Genomic DNA, 16,957 nt, shown 5'->3' with positions numbered 1-16,957 from the left:
TATTCAGCAGTGAGACCTTTCTCATTGAGGATCTCCAAAACCTTTTCCACTTTCTCATCATGTTCCATTTTTGAACTACCCATAACAAGTATATCATCTTGAAAAAACATGACATTTTTTATATCTTTAAATAAACTAAACATCAGTCTTTGAAACGTGGCTGCAGCAGACGTCAATCCAAATGGTACTCTTACAAATTGGTAGCAGACAAATGGAGTAATAAATGCAGTGAGCCTGCGACTATCCGGATGTAATGACACTTGATGGTAAGCTGAGGTTAGGTCAATCGTGGTGAACCAATTCATACCTTTTGGGAGAGCCATCATCTCGTTAATCTTTGGTAATGGAAATTGGTCCACCAGTATATTCTTATTTAAATCTCAAGGAATACTAAAGTAGAAATATTATCATATTTCCTTGATTTTGATCAGAAATACATAAACTCCCAAAATAGACAAAATATTCGTTATGGTGCGTTCGCCAGTACCGTGTAGTCATGTAGAAATTCTTCCAATGAGATACGATGTATTCATATAGCTGGTTTCCAGTGTCAGGGCTGCTGCTTGTACAAATTGTCAAGAAGTTTGTTGTAAATAAAGTTCTGAATCTCCTTTTAAGTTAGATTATTTATTATGATACATCAAAACAGCCCCAACAGCATTCAGCTCCGTCTCCTCTGTCTCCTCCCAACCAATGGACTTCCACCCGACATTCTAATTCTAAAGCGTGCGTGCACCCATTTGAATTCCCCGTGTGCACACATAAAACATAAACATAACATTTACAACAACTTAACAGCCACAACTGGCAGTGCACATATCTCAAGGGTACTTGGAAATTTAAAGAAAATCGGCAATGTGGAACGTTGTGTTCGAAGACCGGCAGAATAGGAGGACCTTCTAAAGGTTTGTTCCTGAGAGTGGTTCAGTCAGGCAATATTGGGGTTGGCTAACTAATGGCCCGACCCTCTTGTGATTCCTTGATCCACTATCTCTCTTCAGCTCATTTCTGGGAGGGGCTTTATAATTTGGTTGCCTTTCACAATAATAAAACAGAGATATATGGTTTCTTCCTCCAGCTCATCCGATTCTTGGCCCAATATCAGCCCCAGCCTCAACTTCAATGCGTATGCTGGCTCTTTTTTTGTGGGCATATTCACTGCTTTTATTCTGTTCTTTCATTAGAAAATGTTGACAGTGTTTTTTTATTGCAGATGGTCTTTACTTGTATCGTATGTGAAACTGCTCAGAATAATCTGAGCTTTCTTCTCTTGCATTTGTCTCGGCTGTAGGAAGTGTTTTGTGGTGGGGTCAATGGAGGACAAAGTCTCTTTAAGCCCTCATTTGCACCTCTGTAGTAAATATTGTTGAAGGTTAGATGGTGGGGAGAGAGAGAGCTATTAGAGCCAATAAATTGTGGCAATGGTTATGCACAGATGGCTGTCTACCATAAGTGAATAGGTGAGTAGTCAGACATTAAACTATTAAGCAGAAAGGTCCAGTTTAGTGGTGCCATAGTGACTTTACCCTGCTGCAGTGCTCTTATTCACTTGCCTCCCATCATTACCTCTTGCCTGGATACTCAGCCTATGCCCCCCACCCCCTTCAGCATTCCATGCTCCCTATTGCTTTGCTTCTAAATGCCAAAGAAAAGAGATGAGTACCGTGGAATACCTTGTTGAAGTAATTCTTGGAAGTGCAGCCTGCAGCTGATGTTACATGGCACTTGTACTAGACACCTCTCAGAACATCTCAAGAAGGGCAATAGTCAGCAAAGGGCAGGCCAGCCACACTGTACCACTGTACACACATCTGACAGCTCTCATCCATGTGGACATAGTCACTGCCACCAATTCTGAAAAAGCATTTATTGTAATTTATTGAAGTTACAATCTAACTGCTACCTTTACTTTTAGAGGTGGGTGAGATTATATCTGTCACTACCACTGTTTTATGCACCTGAGATCCATTTGCTGTAAGGAGCCACGACATTCTCACAGTTACTGGTTGCAATATAGCATTGAGCAAATCTGTAATATTGAGGAATGATTGAGTCAGAGCCCTCTTTTGCACAATGATGGTTTACGCATTATTACTTACAAAGCCTATCATATCATTTCACTATATTTTTGTGTAGCGATAAGATAGAACAAATAATATGGTTGTACATTGTGAAGAGAGTCATGGGTTTCAATAACTCTTATCTCTTCTTACATAGTGCAGTCTTTTGTGCTCAGTTGTTAGACATATTTAAAAAGGGATATGCAATCTTGTGTTTGGTGTAAAGAGATATAAAATGGTAACACACACGTAAGCAACCTTTTAATTGATACATTAAAAGCATTGCAGCTCTCTAAACACCTTTCCTCAACAGATTCTTAATGTTCTTTTGAATATATCTATTTTGAGAATACCTAACACAAGGTTTAAAAAGACTGTTATGTGATGTAGTACAAAAGAGTTGTTTTGCAGAGAAGCCAAAAATAGGTTTCTATGTCTATATAACAAGTGGTTTATATTGCATTCTAATGATGCCCCAGTGAAAGGCTTGGGCATTTGGGAAACCGAGCTACAATTAAGTGTAGTAAAAATTATATATACTTAAACATATAATTGCACCTAGAAACAGCTTTCTGTATTGAAAGTGCAGACGCCTAAAGAGTGATTTTGAAGATTATTTGTGATAAAGCAAATTATGTCCACGTATTATACAAGAGAAATCAGTGAATGTTTAGACTGTACACAATGCTGTCAGTTTCACCATACCTAAGGGGCAGTAGAGAAGTGGGACAAAAGGGACTTGTATAGGCATGGATATTGTTGTTGGAATTACCTTCCCATATTTATTTTCACCAAATATGGCCTTATATATGAATTAATTTGTCTCTGTCCAGAAACCGATAAACTCTTGATAGCATCAAACAGAATGAGAAATTCTGCTTTCCTGGTCTAATAGAAATATAACTTAATGTTGTTTATGGGGGCATCAGAGTAAAGAACACAGCAGGTATGGCCAAAAATATTTAATCATACTGCACTATACAGAGAAAAAGCATGGAGACACACCAGGGAGAAATTTTGTGTTCAGCTGTACAAGTAATTTTCTTACCTGAAAGATATTCACGAAAGGTGACCTTGCAGGTGTATATCAATTTATTCCCACGCAATATTACCCCTGAGTTGCATAGAATTGTGTGGAAGTAAACCCCTCACAAGACGTGGGGAGTGGGATGACCCATATGAGGTTTGTCTTGAGAAAATGTCTTTTGGTAAGTATTCATACCATCTTCACTGATCCTTTCCTACCCTGAAACTGCTTTTTAGGGTCGAGTGCGCAAAACGCTCTGTCCCTGTTGTTATCTCACTACCGGCTTGTAACCATGCTCATCAGTTTGGTTGGTTCGTGGGCTTGCCTTTTAATATTCACTTGATTAGTGAAAGGCATGCATACGTCATGCCTTTTCCGGTATTTAGCCCTCCTCGAGCGCACCAAGCAAGTACTGAAAACATACGAGGCTCCATGTTTTCCGTATGGTTTCTGGACTACTTTTTCTCTTTGTTTTGTAGTTAGAGCGATCTCGCTGGAAAGTAGTTGCGCACTTTGTCTGACATCGATCCTGTTACATAGATAATTTCACTTTTGCCAGTACGTGGATAATTGTACGTTTGCTGGTAATAAGGATATTACACTTTTGCCGGTAACAAGGATAAGTACAGTTTTGCCAATACATTTCACTGCGAGCTAACTTCAGTTTCCTTTTGTGTGTTTGCTTCGCGGCCGTGGGCTCGCTTATGTGAAACTGTTTATATTTTATTTTCAGTTTATGTGGCAAGAAAAGTCCAGTTAGGAGTTTACAACGCTAATAGCTCTAACTCGAGCAAGCGCAAGGCCCGCCTCATTGCATATGCTTGTTTACCCTGAAAATGCTAGGACTTTTACAACAGTCAAGGAAAGGCTACAGCAAATCCCTCTTCAGGGTGGCATAGGGAACGCAACACACTCAAACATAATTGGGGTGTAGAGGAAAGTGGTTCTCAATTTAGAACTGTAGAGTGCATGCAGTTCCTTCTTATGGAAAAGCCAATATATGGAAATGTCACTTGACTTTCAGAGTGATACACATGAATACCTGACACGCTTTTCCTGGAATACACCTAGAAAGATTTATGAATTCCAATAAATGTAAAAGTATTTTCAAGTGGTAGAGTACATTTCTGAAAGCACTTTTTGTATGGTAAATCGAGTCCCAGAGGAATTAAATTCAATTCAGGCCAAATGCTTGAGGTTAGTCTTCAAACAATAACAATATACTTTTTCACTGGTTTTCCGCAGAACGGGTTATATATGGAGATTTATCTACTGTACTATTTACAACTAGATGGGACAAGAAATAGGCCATCCGACATTTAGACATCTGGTTGGGTGGTAAGGATGCACCAGGTAGAAGTGTTCAGGCACAGAACTTTAAAAGCAGTTTCAAAGGGCCCTTTGAACTCTACAGAGGATTTTGAAAGTAACCCGTGCCTTAACTGGAAGCCAGGTTAGTAACATAAGAGTTAGGGAACGTGCAAGAATGGGCTGCTACGAGTAGAAGGGTGATTTGGTACAGAGTTTGCAGTAGGTGGATTTTTCTAAATATTTTAACCATTTTAAAACAGTCACGTCATGGGCTAGCAATTTTGTGAAAGAGGTCTGAAGTTTAACACTACAAAACATCAAACATAGGCCTGAAACACAATTTAGATACACTATGTTGCTTGTTTCTAAAACATATATGTGTGCTAGGTGCCATAAATTATTGAGACCCTCCCAGGAATATGCCTGTGACTCTTTAAGCGTTGTTAATAATAAAATGTATACCTATAAACTTTACAAAACTATTTAGACAACTTTTCTAATTTTGAAGATTCAGCACATAAAGGGACTGCTGACAATTTCGAAGACCTGTTGTCCAGTCAAGGCTTCAGTGCACACAAAGACAGAAAAGGGCCCAGAACGATAGCTGAAATGAGAAAAGAGGAAATGGCAAAAGAGATGGATCCTGAAAAGTTAAAAGTAAGTTATTTATTTTCTGAACATGAAATGATATGGCAAAACTATGATAATGTGCTAAGTAGAGATTGAAAGAAGACATTTCCACAGTAGTACTCTGTTTTGGTGCTGTGCAGCATGAAAAATAAAAAGCAGAACAGCTGTTCTTGGGGATTCCTGTCCCACACAGGTAATGATTACAGTAATTCATACATACCTCCAAGTGTCTCAATAAGGTTAGAACAAAAAGGTAACAATTATTGTATCATCATCATCATCATTTCTGTGACGTGTTCCATACTGTAAGCTTTAGGGCTATTTTTCAACTTGAAAGTATGACGAATAAGATTGGAGGCTCTTCACTCCTTCCAAATGGTAAGTTTAATTAAGGTAGGTACAGCAATAAATCTTGGTATGTCACTTCACGTGGAGAATAACACCCAACGGTTTCTGTATGAGGCTGGCCCTCCATGTAGTGTGCAAAGCTAGGCATGCTGTGCAGGGGGTCCAGGCAACCACATTTTAGTTTCCAGAAGTAAAAACTAGACCAATGAATGCACTAATTTTTATGGTAGTTTGGTCGAGCAGTAGGGCTAATCTCGGAGAAGTGCAAAACATTTGTTGTACTCACAGTATCAATAAATCAAGGCACACACTCAAAAGAATAACTTGAGACCAATTTACAAAAAATACTTTTACTTTTTAAGTTATGAATTTTTAAAGTTTTGTGAAAGTTAGTTCTTTTGTGCGTAATTACCCACCATAGGAATCAAAGGAGACATCATTTGAAAATTCACACTAATCAGGCAATGTGTTTACTAATATCTCCTTTTGCAGCTAGGTCGAGGTTGTCATTGGGTACCCTGGACCAGTTGGAGAAGTTTGGTGGGAGCAGCTGCAGAAAATCGAATGAGGTGGTACCATGTCCTGCTGGTGACCACTTGGAAAAGCACTGGATTTAAAGGTACGTCCAGTGGGTCGCCTTAGGGTGTCAAGATCACAAGGGGTGCGGGACTCTTAGGGCACAGCTGGATCTTTAGTTCAGTGCACAAGGTGGCCGGGTGCAGAGTAAATTGGTGAGCCATAAGCAGTGCGCAAAGGTGCCCTCGGAAGGAGGAGATAGGTTACTTTGAGGGTCGCTTGCAGGTTAGCAGGGGCACTCTGGTGGAAGATCCAGATGATTGCTGAAGTTCCTTGACTGGGGCTTCTTTCTGGTCCTTCTTTAGTCCAGAATAAACTGTCCTTCTGGGTGTCCAATGTGATGTGACCACTACCTGGGGCTATTGCACAGTCTGGCCAGTGGAGGTCACAGTGCCTCCAAACTTGGTACACTGGTAAGTTTGGTCCTCATGGTCGGATGGGTGAAGTTTGGTCCAGCTGCGGGTTCCAGTTCCTTCGTCAGCAGCCAGTCAGTGAAGTGGCCATCACTGGATCTTTGGTTCCCTGGGGTTGTAAAGTGATACTTTCACTATGGAGGGAGATCTTTGGCAATTTTTGAAGAGTGGAGGTCCTCTGGGGGTTGTAGAGTCTGTCTGATGACCAAGCAACCCCTCAGCGGTGATTGTCGAGTCCTGGGTGCAGCAGGCAGGGTTTTGCGCCTTTTCTTGGTCAGCAGGACTTCAGTTCTCAAGCCTTGGGTCTTCTTTGTTGCTGGTCTGGTTTTGTCCGTGGAATCTGATTTCGTGGTCTGGGGATGCCCGCTAAATACTGTATTTAGTGTGCGTTTTAGGGGGCAAACTAGTAGTGACCAATGGGTCATCTACCTTAGGATGGTGCTACCCACTAAGTGACCACATCCTGTGGGCAGAGGTCACTTCCCTACACCTGATTGGCTATTTTCCTCCTAAGCCAGGTGGAGGAAAATGAAACAGAGTTCACCTCGTATACAACACCTTAGGGGTGGTGCAAGCCAGGACTGACCACTTCTCCTCTGTCTGGTTTCCCATTGTTGCTCCCGCCAAAAGTAGGGATTTGTAACAGAGGCGGCTATCTGCTGCTAGCAGAAGGCCTGAGGATCGACTTTCAAGGGTGGTAAGCCCTTTGAAGTTCACTAGCAGGGCAGTACACATTCCTGAGGGAGAGGGCGTTAGCACATCCACCCAGGAAGGGCTTTTTTTCTGAATCCTAGAGAGTAGGATCTCTCACCCTAGGGATTCAGACTCATGTCTGGTGGTGGCAGGCTGGTTGTGACCGGCCAGCAACCATTCTAAGGTAGTTAGCTTTTTCAAGAGGCACCTCAAAGGTGACCCCTGGGTACATTTTGCAATGAATCCAATAGTGGTGCTAGATTGGATTTATCATTCTGAGTTCATTGATACCAAACAACCCAGGGTTCAGAGTGGTCATCATGTAGCTGTGAAACTCGTATTGACCAGCACATGCACTTAAAATGGCTGCTCTGTTTACTCACTATGCCCCAGGTTTGGCAAGGACACAGTGGGGGCATATTGCTCATGCATCTATGCCCAAGCATACTTTATAGTGTACACTTCCATAGGGCTGGAAGGCCTACCAGAGGGGTGACTTACCTATAGGGCATGCAGTGTGTAGTGGACAAGGCACACAGGCTGTGTGCCATGTCGAGTTTGTCTTTTGCGTTTGCAACAGGACACTCAGCCTGCAATGGCAGGGCTGGGTGCACCTGAATGCATGGCCCTAGAGGGTGGCACAATCCTTGAGGAAGCCTTTGCTAAAGATGCACAGAGTCTGAAACGTGCGGACTGTACTGCAGTTCTCAAACATTCTGATCTCAGTATATTCACTTACATGGTAGAAACACCAAGGGGTATATTTACAAGCCCGTAGCACACCAGAGCGTCTTTTTGTGACACTCCAATGGCGCTGTACACTGGGCCATATTTACAAGGCTGCACTAAGCCACTTTTTGTGGCTTAATGCCACCTTGTAAATATGGGCCCCTCTGACACAGTTTCCTGTGGCAGTGGGGCATGCAATGGGTGTTGCTGTAACCGTTCCATAGTAACACCCATTGCTTTTGATGCTGCCCCAGATTTACAAGAATTTGTAAAGCTGTGGCAGCGCCAAAAACTAATGCCACCCTGGGGGTGGCATTAGCATGGCGCAACAAGGAGAAATACTTTTATTTCTCCAAATTTTTCCTTTTTCTAAGTGTGCTGCATTCTGCAGCACACATAGAAGTGCCAAATCACCATTGTAGATTGTTTATGTGCAGGAATGGATTAAGGTGTCTTCCTTAGAGACCCCTGTCTATCCATTAGGTCTCAGTGTTGCATGACAAGCCATACTAAATGGAGCATAATGTTACAAGAAGTGGAGTGTTTCAGGGATTCAGGGATCCTGCTGCATAAGTACTGCTCTGTCACACAATCTGCTAGGGCTCCCCAGATACTCCACCAAAGGCTCCTGAGGGAGCAGATAGACACCTAACCGTACCCCAAAGGCCCTCAAGATTCTATGGTATGATCCCACAGTAGATAGAATGCTAAGGGCTGCTAGAAGAAGGGATCCTCCTGAACCCTGCTTAAAAATTACTATCTTGCTTCCCTTGGATCCTGTTACTGGTGAACTCTAGCTTCTGGAGCACCCCTAAACTGTGCTCATCCCACCTGCACCAGAATGAGCTTGGTCACCTGGGACAAGAAGATATTTTTAAACCATGCCTGTTAACCACCATTTATGCTCTGCTGTTCATTGGGCACTGACTGCTACATACACAAACGGCACTGTGGGACCTTACCTCAGCCCTGTATTTCTTGATCCCCTTTTAGGCCCTGACAGAGACAGCCATCTGATTATTGATAGGAGTGATCTTTCCCAACATCTTTTTCCCTTTAATGACCACTCCTGCTGGTGAATTGATTGATCTGATTCTGTGACCACAAAGCTGAAAATAATTTCTGATGGGGGCCTATATGGGCCAATTTACACTAAGAGCAACATTAACCAGATCACCTTTTTTTTTATTAGATGACAGTTTATGCTCACAACTCATTTTTACCCGGGGAGTTGAACAGGTCCTTAACCTGGTACTAAAGGACCACCTGAAGAACCAGAACCTTTTGGGCCTGGCGGCGCAGGGTACGCCTAAAATCTCCTTGGATTCACCTGCCTCAACTAACAGAGACACGGGACACTCTGTCAGGCGTAAAAGATCAGATTTTATTAGCTGCAGCTAGTACAGTTGTCCAAGAAGTACACAAGGTATGTTCTCAGGAGACTGCCACTTTACTTTGTGGCGCACAATCTTATATACCGTATAAAAACATTTATTAACTACATACACTCCCAGAACACATAGAAAGGAGCCAGTAAGAATGATGTAAAGATAGAACAGAGTCAATAGAAATGTCGGAAAACAAGACAGAACAAAGTATCAAGTGACTTAAGGTTGCCTCCCCTCCAGCTGTGTTTGTCACCCCTCCCTTGAACTAATTCATTAACCAATCCACAACGAAGTTGCATGTGGTGCGATAAGTTTGTGTGCGTTTGGAAGACAGTTGTGAAATGAGAGAATACTAGCAAAGGACAGCGAAGGCCAGACGATAAGATAAGATCGGCGGAGAATAGTGTGAGCCTACAGATAGTTGAAACAAGGATTAGAAAACCAGACAGGGATTAGTGTACTCGGTCAGACCTTAATACCAGTCTTGTAAAGATAGAGGCAGAAGACTGTTTTGAACACCATGTTGCAGAATAAGCAGAAAAGGCAGAATGGACTTCGTTCGCTGTGCTGCCTGAGTGAAGGCAACAAAAAATGGCGGCGGGCCACAAAATGGCGGGTCGATACGATCGTATTAAAAATCGAATTTCCTCAGACCCTCCTTTTGCCAGAACTCAGGCAAGATACACAAACTCATGTTAATCTGAGTCGATGTCTATGGCCATGAGGTCATCAAGCTGTTGCTGTACCATCATTTTGATATTCTCTGCTCTTTGTGACTTGGGTTTGGGAATACATGCAGTAGCACATAGGTTGCAGACGGCAGGACCGCAGTGCATACAAAGACAACAAGAGAATATAAAAGCTAAAATTACTCCAAAGAATGTCAATACCTTCCAACCCCATTTGGACAGCAATCCCCAAAACCACTCTGAAAAGGACCAATCTCCTTCGTCCTGATGAATCGATTCGGAGATTATGTGTAACTTAGAGATAGCTTGGTATACTGTCGGAGCGTCATTAGGTATGAAAATACAGCAACTTGATCCGATCAATTTGCATACTCCACCACGGTCCGCAAGAACAAAGTCTAAGGCAACACGGTTCTGCAAGGTCATAAGACGATCAGCCTGTAGTTCAGCTGTAATGTTACTTAAAGCTCCTACAGTGATGTCTATGGTGGTTTCTACGACACGAACCAATTGCCTTATATTTCTGCTGTTGGCCATTGGACCCCAGAAGGGAAGAAATCCTTTGAGGAAATCTCCTCCCTCTTGTCCTGCTGTGTCTTTCGAATCCACAATCCCTCTGCCATATCTATTTTTATGATGGTTCGCAGGAGCGGTGTATGTAGGGGGAAGAAGAAAGGCTATATAACAAGTACCAGAGAAATCAGCTGGCAACCATGTATAAGCCCTATCGTGGCAAACGAAGTAAGTACCTTGAGATGGTACTAACGGCGGTGAATTCAGGGCTGAATAAACATATGTATGGGAACATAAACTTTCTGTTTGTCCGGTGTTTGGAGTTCTACCATTTATTTGCAGACAGAAATTTCCTTGTTGGGGTATGACCCGTATCGGAGGAGATTTTCCTTGCTTAACCTTATCATTGAGGCTGGAAATGTAATTAGTTATGTTCCAATTGGTATATGCTTTTCTTTCATCTATGGAAGCTTCACTTTTTTCCATGATTTTAGCCATAGCTACCATTCCCTTTATCAATAAACTATGACTGAAATCTGAACCAACACTATGTGAACTGACAGGTTGTTTAATTTTACTTTGATATGCATTATTGAAAATGACAAAATAAGCCCAAGCGGAACCTTCATAGGAGAATGGAAGAACTAAATATGGCATTCCTTTTTCTACCGTATGTGGTATGAGTCCACACACCCAACAGTCAGTTGTATTGATCACTAACTGATGTTGATGTAACAACTGGACGAAGGAATTGTTAAAGTATTCAGTTCTTCTGATGAGTTCATGCTGGGGAAGAGTGTGAAATAGGTGCGGAGAGATAGTAGAAGAAGATGTAGAGGTAGGAGAAGAGACAACTTTTTGCTGCAGAGTAATAATGATCCAGTTTACAGATGCCAAAAGAATACACGACAATATAATGACGCATAGAGCAATACTACAACGACTATATATTTCTTTACAATTATTCTTTACATTTTTACTTTCTCTTTTATCTAATGTAGCCTCCATCTTTCTAAGTGGATGCTCACGGCAATCTTCCTCAATCACTGTAGTCACGATTATCTACCGTCCTATGACACTGTGAGGTCCTGCAGGCCTATTGCCACTTACTCAGGTCGTGACTAAGACTCCTACCGTGACCCTGCAACCGGGATAGAGTACTACATAGGAGAGAAAGTTACAAGTTCTTCGGTCTTGGTCTCAAATTATAGCGTTCCTGTCCAGAGGCAGTCTGGTTTTTAAACAATGTTCCTGGATTTGTCGTGTTCAAGCGACGATGCGATGGTATTGCTTCTTGAAGGATGTCGTCGTCCTCTTTCTCAGAAAGTGTTCCAATTAGACGCGCATCACTGAATGGTACAAATTGCGGAACTTTCTCACTTTCAGAGTCACTGATGCCTCTACGGACCCACTGATCGAAAGGCAAGGGCAAAGGCACTTTCTTGCAGTGCACGGCATGCACCCAGTTTTTCTTTCCTTCGACTTTAACTGCTGTTCTTGTGGTCAAAAGAACCAGGCGTGGCTCTCTCCATCGGGGCTCCAAATTTCTCTGTCGTTGGAAATTTTTCGTGCAGACCCAGTCACCTGGTCGGATGGAATGACCTGGGTCTGTGGAAGCCTCTGGTAGAGCACTCTGAACCTGTTGATGAAGAACACGCAATTTAGTTGTAAGGTCATGCAATTAGTCAATCAACATCGGGTATGGCAAGTCTGAGTATTTCTTAGGGCGAGGAACTCCCCATACATTAGCTGGGCGACCAAATATCACTTCGTAAGGGCTAAGCCCCAAACGAGAGTGTACTGCTGTTCTGGTGGACAGAAGAGCCAATGGTAAAGCATCAGGCCAATTAAGTCCTGTGCTAGCTTGCACCTTAGCAATTTTAAGCTTCAAGGTTCCATTGTAGCATTCTACTAAACCAGCCGACTGTGGGTGATTCGCCGCGTGGAACTTCTGTTTTATGCCAAGACCTGCACAAACTTTTTGCATGACTTGACCCACAAATTCGCTCCCATTGTCACTCCAGACAATGCGCGGCAAACCAAACCTAGGGAAAAATTCTTTCAAAAGTATTTTGGCAGTTGATAAAGCAGTATTGTCCTTCAGAGGGTAGGCTTCTACCCATCTAGAAAAAGCACATACTACCACCAGAACATATTTGAGGTTGTTGCATCGTTCCATGTGAATATAATCGATCTGCAACACCTCAAATGGATATGTTGGAGGAGCAAAATGACCTGCTGGAGTTGGGGTTCCCTTTCCCGGATTGTACATCAAGCAAACAATACAATGTTTTACTACATTATTTGCACACTTTGGGATCCCCTCATTTTGCCACACTGGAGCCAGAAGTTTACATATTCCTTTTGCACTTAGGTGAGCTGGACCATGTGCCATAGTAACTACAGGTAGTACATAAGCATCTGGTAACAGCCAACGTTGATGTTCTGATAATTCAACCCAACATCCCATCTCATCTAACATTCCTGTACTTTCCTTCCACTTTCTTAACTCATTCTCCGTAGCCTCTCCTTGAATTGATTTCACACTCTCTACTGTATCTTCACACATTCCCTTTTCTCTTACGCAGTTTGCGGGACCTGCAACATACATTCGACTTGTGTTGTCTCTGGCTGTCTTTTTCGCTACCTCATCTGCAAATGCATTTCCTCGACCAACATCGTCCACAATCTTTTTGTGTGCACTACACTTCACGATCGCTATCTGAGTAGGCATTGTAAGTGACTCAAGAAGTTCAGTCACTAATTGACCATGTTGTATCTTAGTACCATGGGAAGTAAAGAATCCTCTTTCCTTCCATAAGCGCCCAAAGTTAAACGCTACACCAAAAGCGTATTGGCTATCAGTGTACACGTTTACTCTTTTTCCTTCGGATAACACACACGCTCTAGTTAAAGCTATCAATTCAGCTGCCTGAGCTGAATTATGTCTAATGCGTGCTGTCTCCACAATCGTATGCAAAGTAGTAATAGCGTAGGCTGAAACTGTATCTCCATTCGGGAGCTTGAAACAAGAACCATCTACCCATAGTGTTCCATCTGGATTCACTAATGGCGTGTCTTTTAGGTCAATTCTACCCTTAGTCTCTTCTTCAGTACGGAGAAAACAATCATGCTGTTCAGAAACATCTCTCTCTTCTGGAAGAGGCAACAAAGTAGCTGGATTCAGGGTATTACATCGTTTGATGTGTATGTGACTAGCCAAAAGCGTCAGCTCATATCCGGACAACCGAGCACTCGTAAGATGCTGCGTTTTTGTCCTATTTAGTAAAATATCCACTGCATGTGGCACCATAACAATGAGAGTATTATCTAGCACTACTCCAGCAGACTGTCGAATAGAAATTGCTGCTGCCGCTGTCGCCTTAAGACAACTAGGCAAGGCTTTAGCTACTGGATCTAACGTAGCTGAGAAATATGCGCATGGTCGCTGTTGATCTCCAAAACGCTGCGTTAAGACTGACAATGCACAACCCTCTCTTTCGTGGACATAGAGCGTAAAGGGCTTACTGTAATCAGGAGTACCCAATACAGGAGCAGAACACAAAGCAATACGCAAATCAGTAAAACTCTTCTGACACTCGTCAGTCCACGGAAGAGGCTGAGGCGTATCTTTTAAAGTTAGCGCCAACAGCGGTTTAGCCAATAAAGAGAAACTCGGAATCCACTGTCTACAATAAGAAGTAATGCCCAAAAAGGCACGTACCTCTCTTTGTGTGGATGGCACTGACATTTGTGCAATTGCCTGAATTCGTTCGGGGGTCAATCGTCGTCCCTCCTTTGACAAGAGATGACCCAAATAAGTCACCTCGCGACAAACATATTGTAATTTAGAAGGAGAAACCTTGTGATTCAGATCAAACAAATGACGCAACAGTGCAACGGTCACGTTTTTACAAATCTCCTCTGAATCAGCGGCAACTAATAAGTCATCCATGTACTGAATGAGAGCGGCACCGGACGGTAAGGAAAAGGCATCAAGATGACATTTTAGAGCTTGACTGTAAACAGAGGGACTTTCACAATAACCTTGAGGTGCGCGTTTAAACCGGAAGCTTCGGCCTCCGAGGGAAAAACCAAAAATATCTCTACTCTCTTCAGCGATGGGAATACTAAAGAAAGCATTCTTTAAATCGATAACTGAAAACCAAGTCGCTGTAGAAGGTATCATCGTCAACAGAGCAGTGATATCTGGGACTACAGGAAACTGCGGTACGACAATCTTGTTTACCTCCCGAAGATCAATTACAAAACGATAAACAGGAGGCTGAGAAGGATCAGTGCGTTTAAGAACCGGAAGAACAGGACTGTTACATATATTTCCTCTCGTTTCCTCAACCACACCCTTCTGAATCAAATCATGGACAATTTCCAGAAGTGCTTTCTCACCTTCAGTAGAGATTCTGTATTGCGGAATACGTGGCATTCATTGGGCTTGAGAGTAACAACATAAGGTGGGATCTCAAGACAACCAACGTCATTCGGACCCGTAGCCCAAAGCGTTTCGGGAAGAGAAAGCAATTCAGGTGGGAATTGATCTTTTGATAAGTACATTGGACTAGTCATTTTCTGTCCTAGAGTGAGGTATACACCAGAAGGTGAACAATATATCGTAGCATGCATTCTTTTTAATAGATCTAGACCCAACAGATTTTCACCACAACCATTCGTCAGAAGAAGCGGAGCTTCTAAATCATAAGGGCCTATTGAAACAGGCAAAGGGCAAGAAACTGGATTGCGAACAGGGGCGCCAGAAAATCCTACAGATACATTCGTTAAGCCAGACAAAGGTGCGCCAGGGAGTTTAGAATGAATGATAGAGCTTCTCATGGCACCAGTATCTAAAAGAAATGGCTCTGAAACACCCATTGTAGTGACATTAACATAAGGTCCATTCTGATCCACTGGAATTGACGTAACCCCCTTACTTTGTCCATGGCTGTCCTATTCAAAATGAAGACTTTCATTCCCTCCTTCAATATACTGATCCTCACTGTAATACTGTGTAGACCTAACATTTTGCTGATCAAAGTAATTTCCGGAATTTGGAGGAACAAAAGAACGCTGCCCTTGGGTTAACACACCTCGACCTCTACCTCTATTTGCTGACTGAAGACCACCACGACCTCGTGAAGCAGATGTTGCTCCATTACGCTGCAACAATGCCGGACAACTGTTCTTAAAATGACCTTCCTCCCTACAATAAGCACATTGATTGGGACCTAGCAAAGGTCTTGGAATGAATGGTTCAGGCTTTTGATACAACCTCTGAAACTGCGGAGGCTGTTGAAACTGAGGCTGAACATAACGAGGAGGATAAGCCTGTTGCAAGAGAACTTTAGTTTTTAATTCTTTCGTCTTTTTCTCTTGTTTTTCCCTTTCTTCTTTGTCTCTATTTTCATAATATTGTGCAGTAGCCAATATCTGGGCGGAAGAAGAAACTGCCCATGAACTCTCGGAGTCTTTTAGCTTGTGTGATAGTTCAGGAAGCAAGTTATATACGAACTTATCCACAAATAATCGCTGTCCCCCTTCTGTAGCCATATCTTGACCACTGTGATCAATGAATGTCTCCTCGAATCGGGTAAAGAAATCGGAAACACTTTCATCTTTCTTTTGTTTACATGCTGCTAGCTTATCCCAATTAACTCTCAAAGCAGGCATCATTGTTTTCATTAATGTAATAATCCTACCAGGGAGTTCTGAGATCAAAGCGTCGGGCTTTGCACCACCTACTTGACCTCTATCTGCGGCAATAATAGCGTTCCAATCGCCGCCTAATTCTTGAGCGTGATCCTCTCTACGAATTTTAGCCCATATTGTCTGTGGAACTACATTTCCCATCAATATGTCAATATCTGCTAGATTCATAGTACATGCATCAACTGTTTGCGACAACTCTTTATAGTAACCAGCAGGATTTTTGCGTGAATCTGGTAGTGACTGTTTAAGTGCTAAAACTTCAGACCTTTTCCAGGGGACATGTATCCATATGCGCTGAAAATGCGCAGGAATAGCTGGATTAGCACCTGCTGCTGCAACTTCTTCCTTCCATATTGGAGAAACCTCTCTCATGGGATAGTTTTTCAGTGCTGTCCTAACTGAAGGATCAGAATCAGGAAAAGTCTGTGAGAACAATAGGGATCTGAAAGAAATAAGTGTTCTGACAGCGTTTTCAACCTTAGGACCCACAATAACTCCTTTGTCAAAGTCATCCTGAACATCTAACAGATCCTGTGGGACCGAACCCAAATTCATATCCTCCCATTCTTTAGCGAGAGTATCGCACATAACTTTAAAAACATATCTCTGCGTAGGTGCATTCCATTGCAGAAAGGTGGACATAATATCAGACGTACTATATTGGGGACCCTTCTTGATCCATCTACAAGCAAGTGAGTCCAATTTTTCTCGCTCTTCGGAGTCTGGGAATTGACTACGAGACTGTCTTCGAGAAAAAGCTGGAGACACATTTAAAGCTTCAAAGAAAGGTGATAAGAGACCAGAGACAGTATCTGTAAATCGCTTACGCGTAGATGGAGAATTTGACATAAGGATAGGG

The 16,957-nt window shown here is 42.5% G+C and overlaps 1 protein-coding gene across 8 annotated transcripts in view; it reads left to right on the top strand.

The window, feature by feature from the left end:
• Positions 1-16,957, top strand: part of DNAJC6 (DnaJ heat shock protein family (Hsp40) member C6) — a 482,733-nt gene that overhangs the window by 404,942 nt on the left and 60,834 nt on the right. For all 8 annotated transcript variants that reach the window (XM_069232500.1, XM_069232501.1, XM_069232498.1 and 5 more), the window contains one exon: positions 4,907-5,055. In XM_069232500.1, coding sequence (XP_069088601.1) covers positions 4,907-5,055 — 149 coding nt within the window. The remainder of the gene's footprint in view (positions 1-4,906; positions 5,056-16,957) is intronic.

The sequence above is a fragment of the Pleurodeles waltl genome, chromosome 4_2 (genome assembly GCF_031143425.1).
Source record: "Pleurodeles waltl isolate 20211129_DDA chromosome 4_2, aPleWal1.hap1.20221129, whole genome shotgun sequence".
Classification (NCBI taxonomy): domain Eukaryota; kingdom Metazoa; phylum Chordata; class Amphibia; order Caudata; family Salamandridae; genus Pleurodeles; species Pleurodeles waltl.
This window is presented reverse-complemented; position numbering and strand designations above follow the sequence as displayed.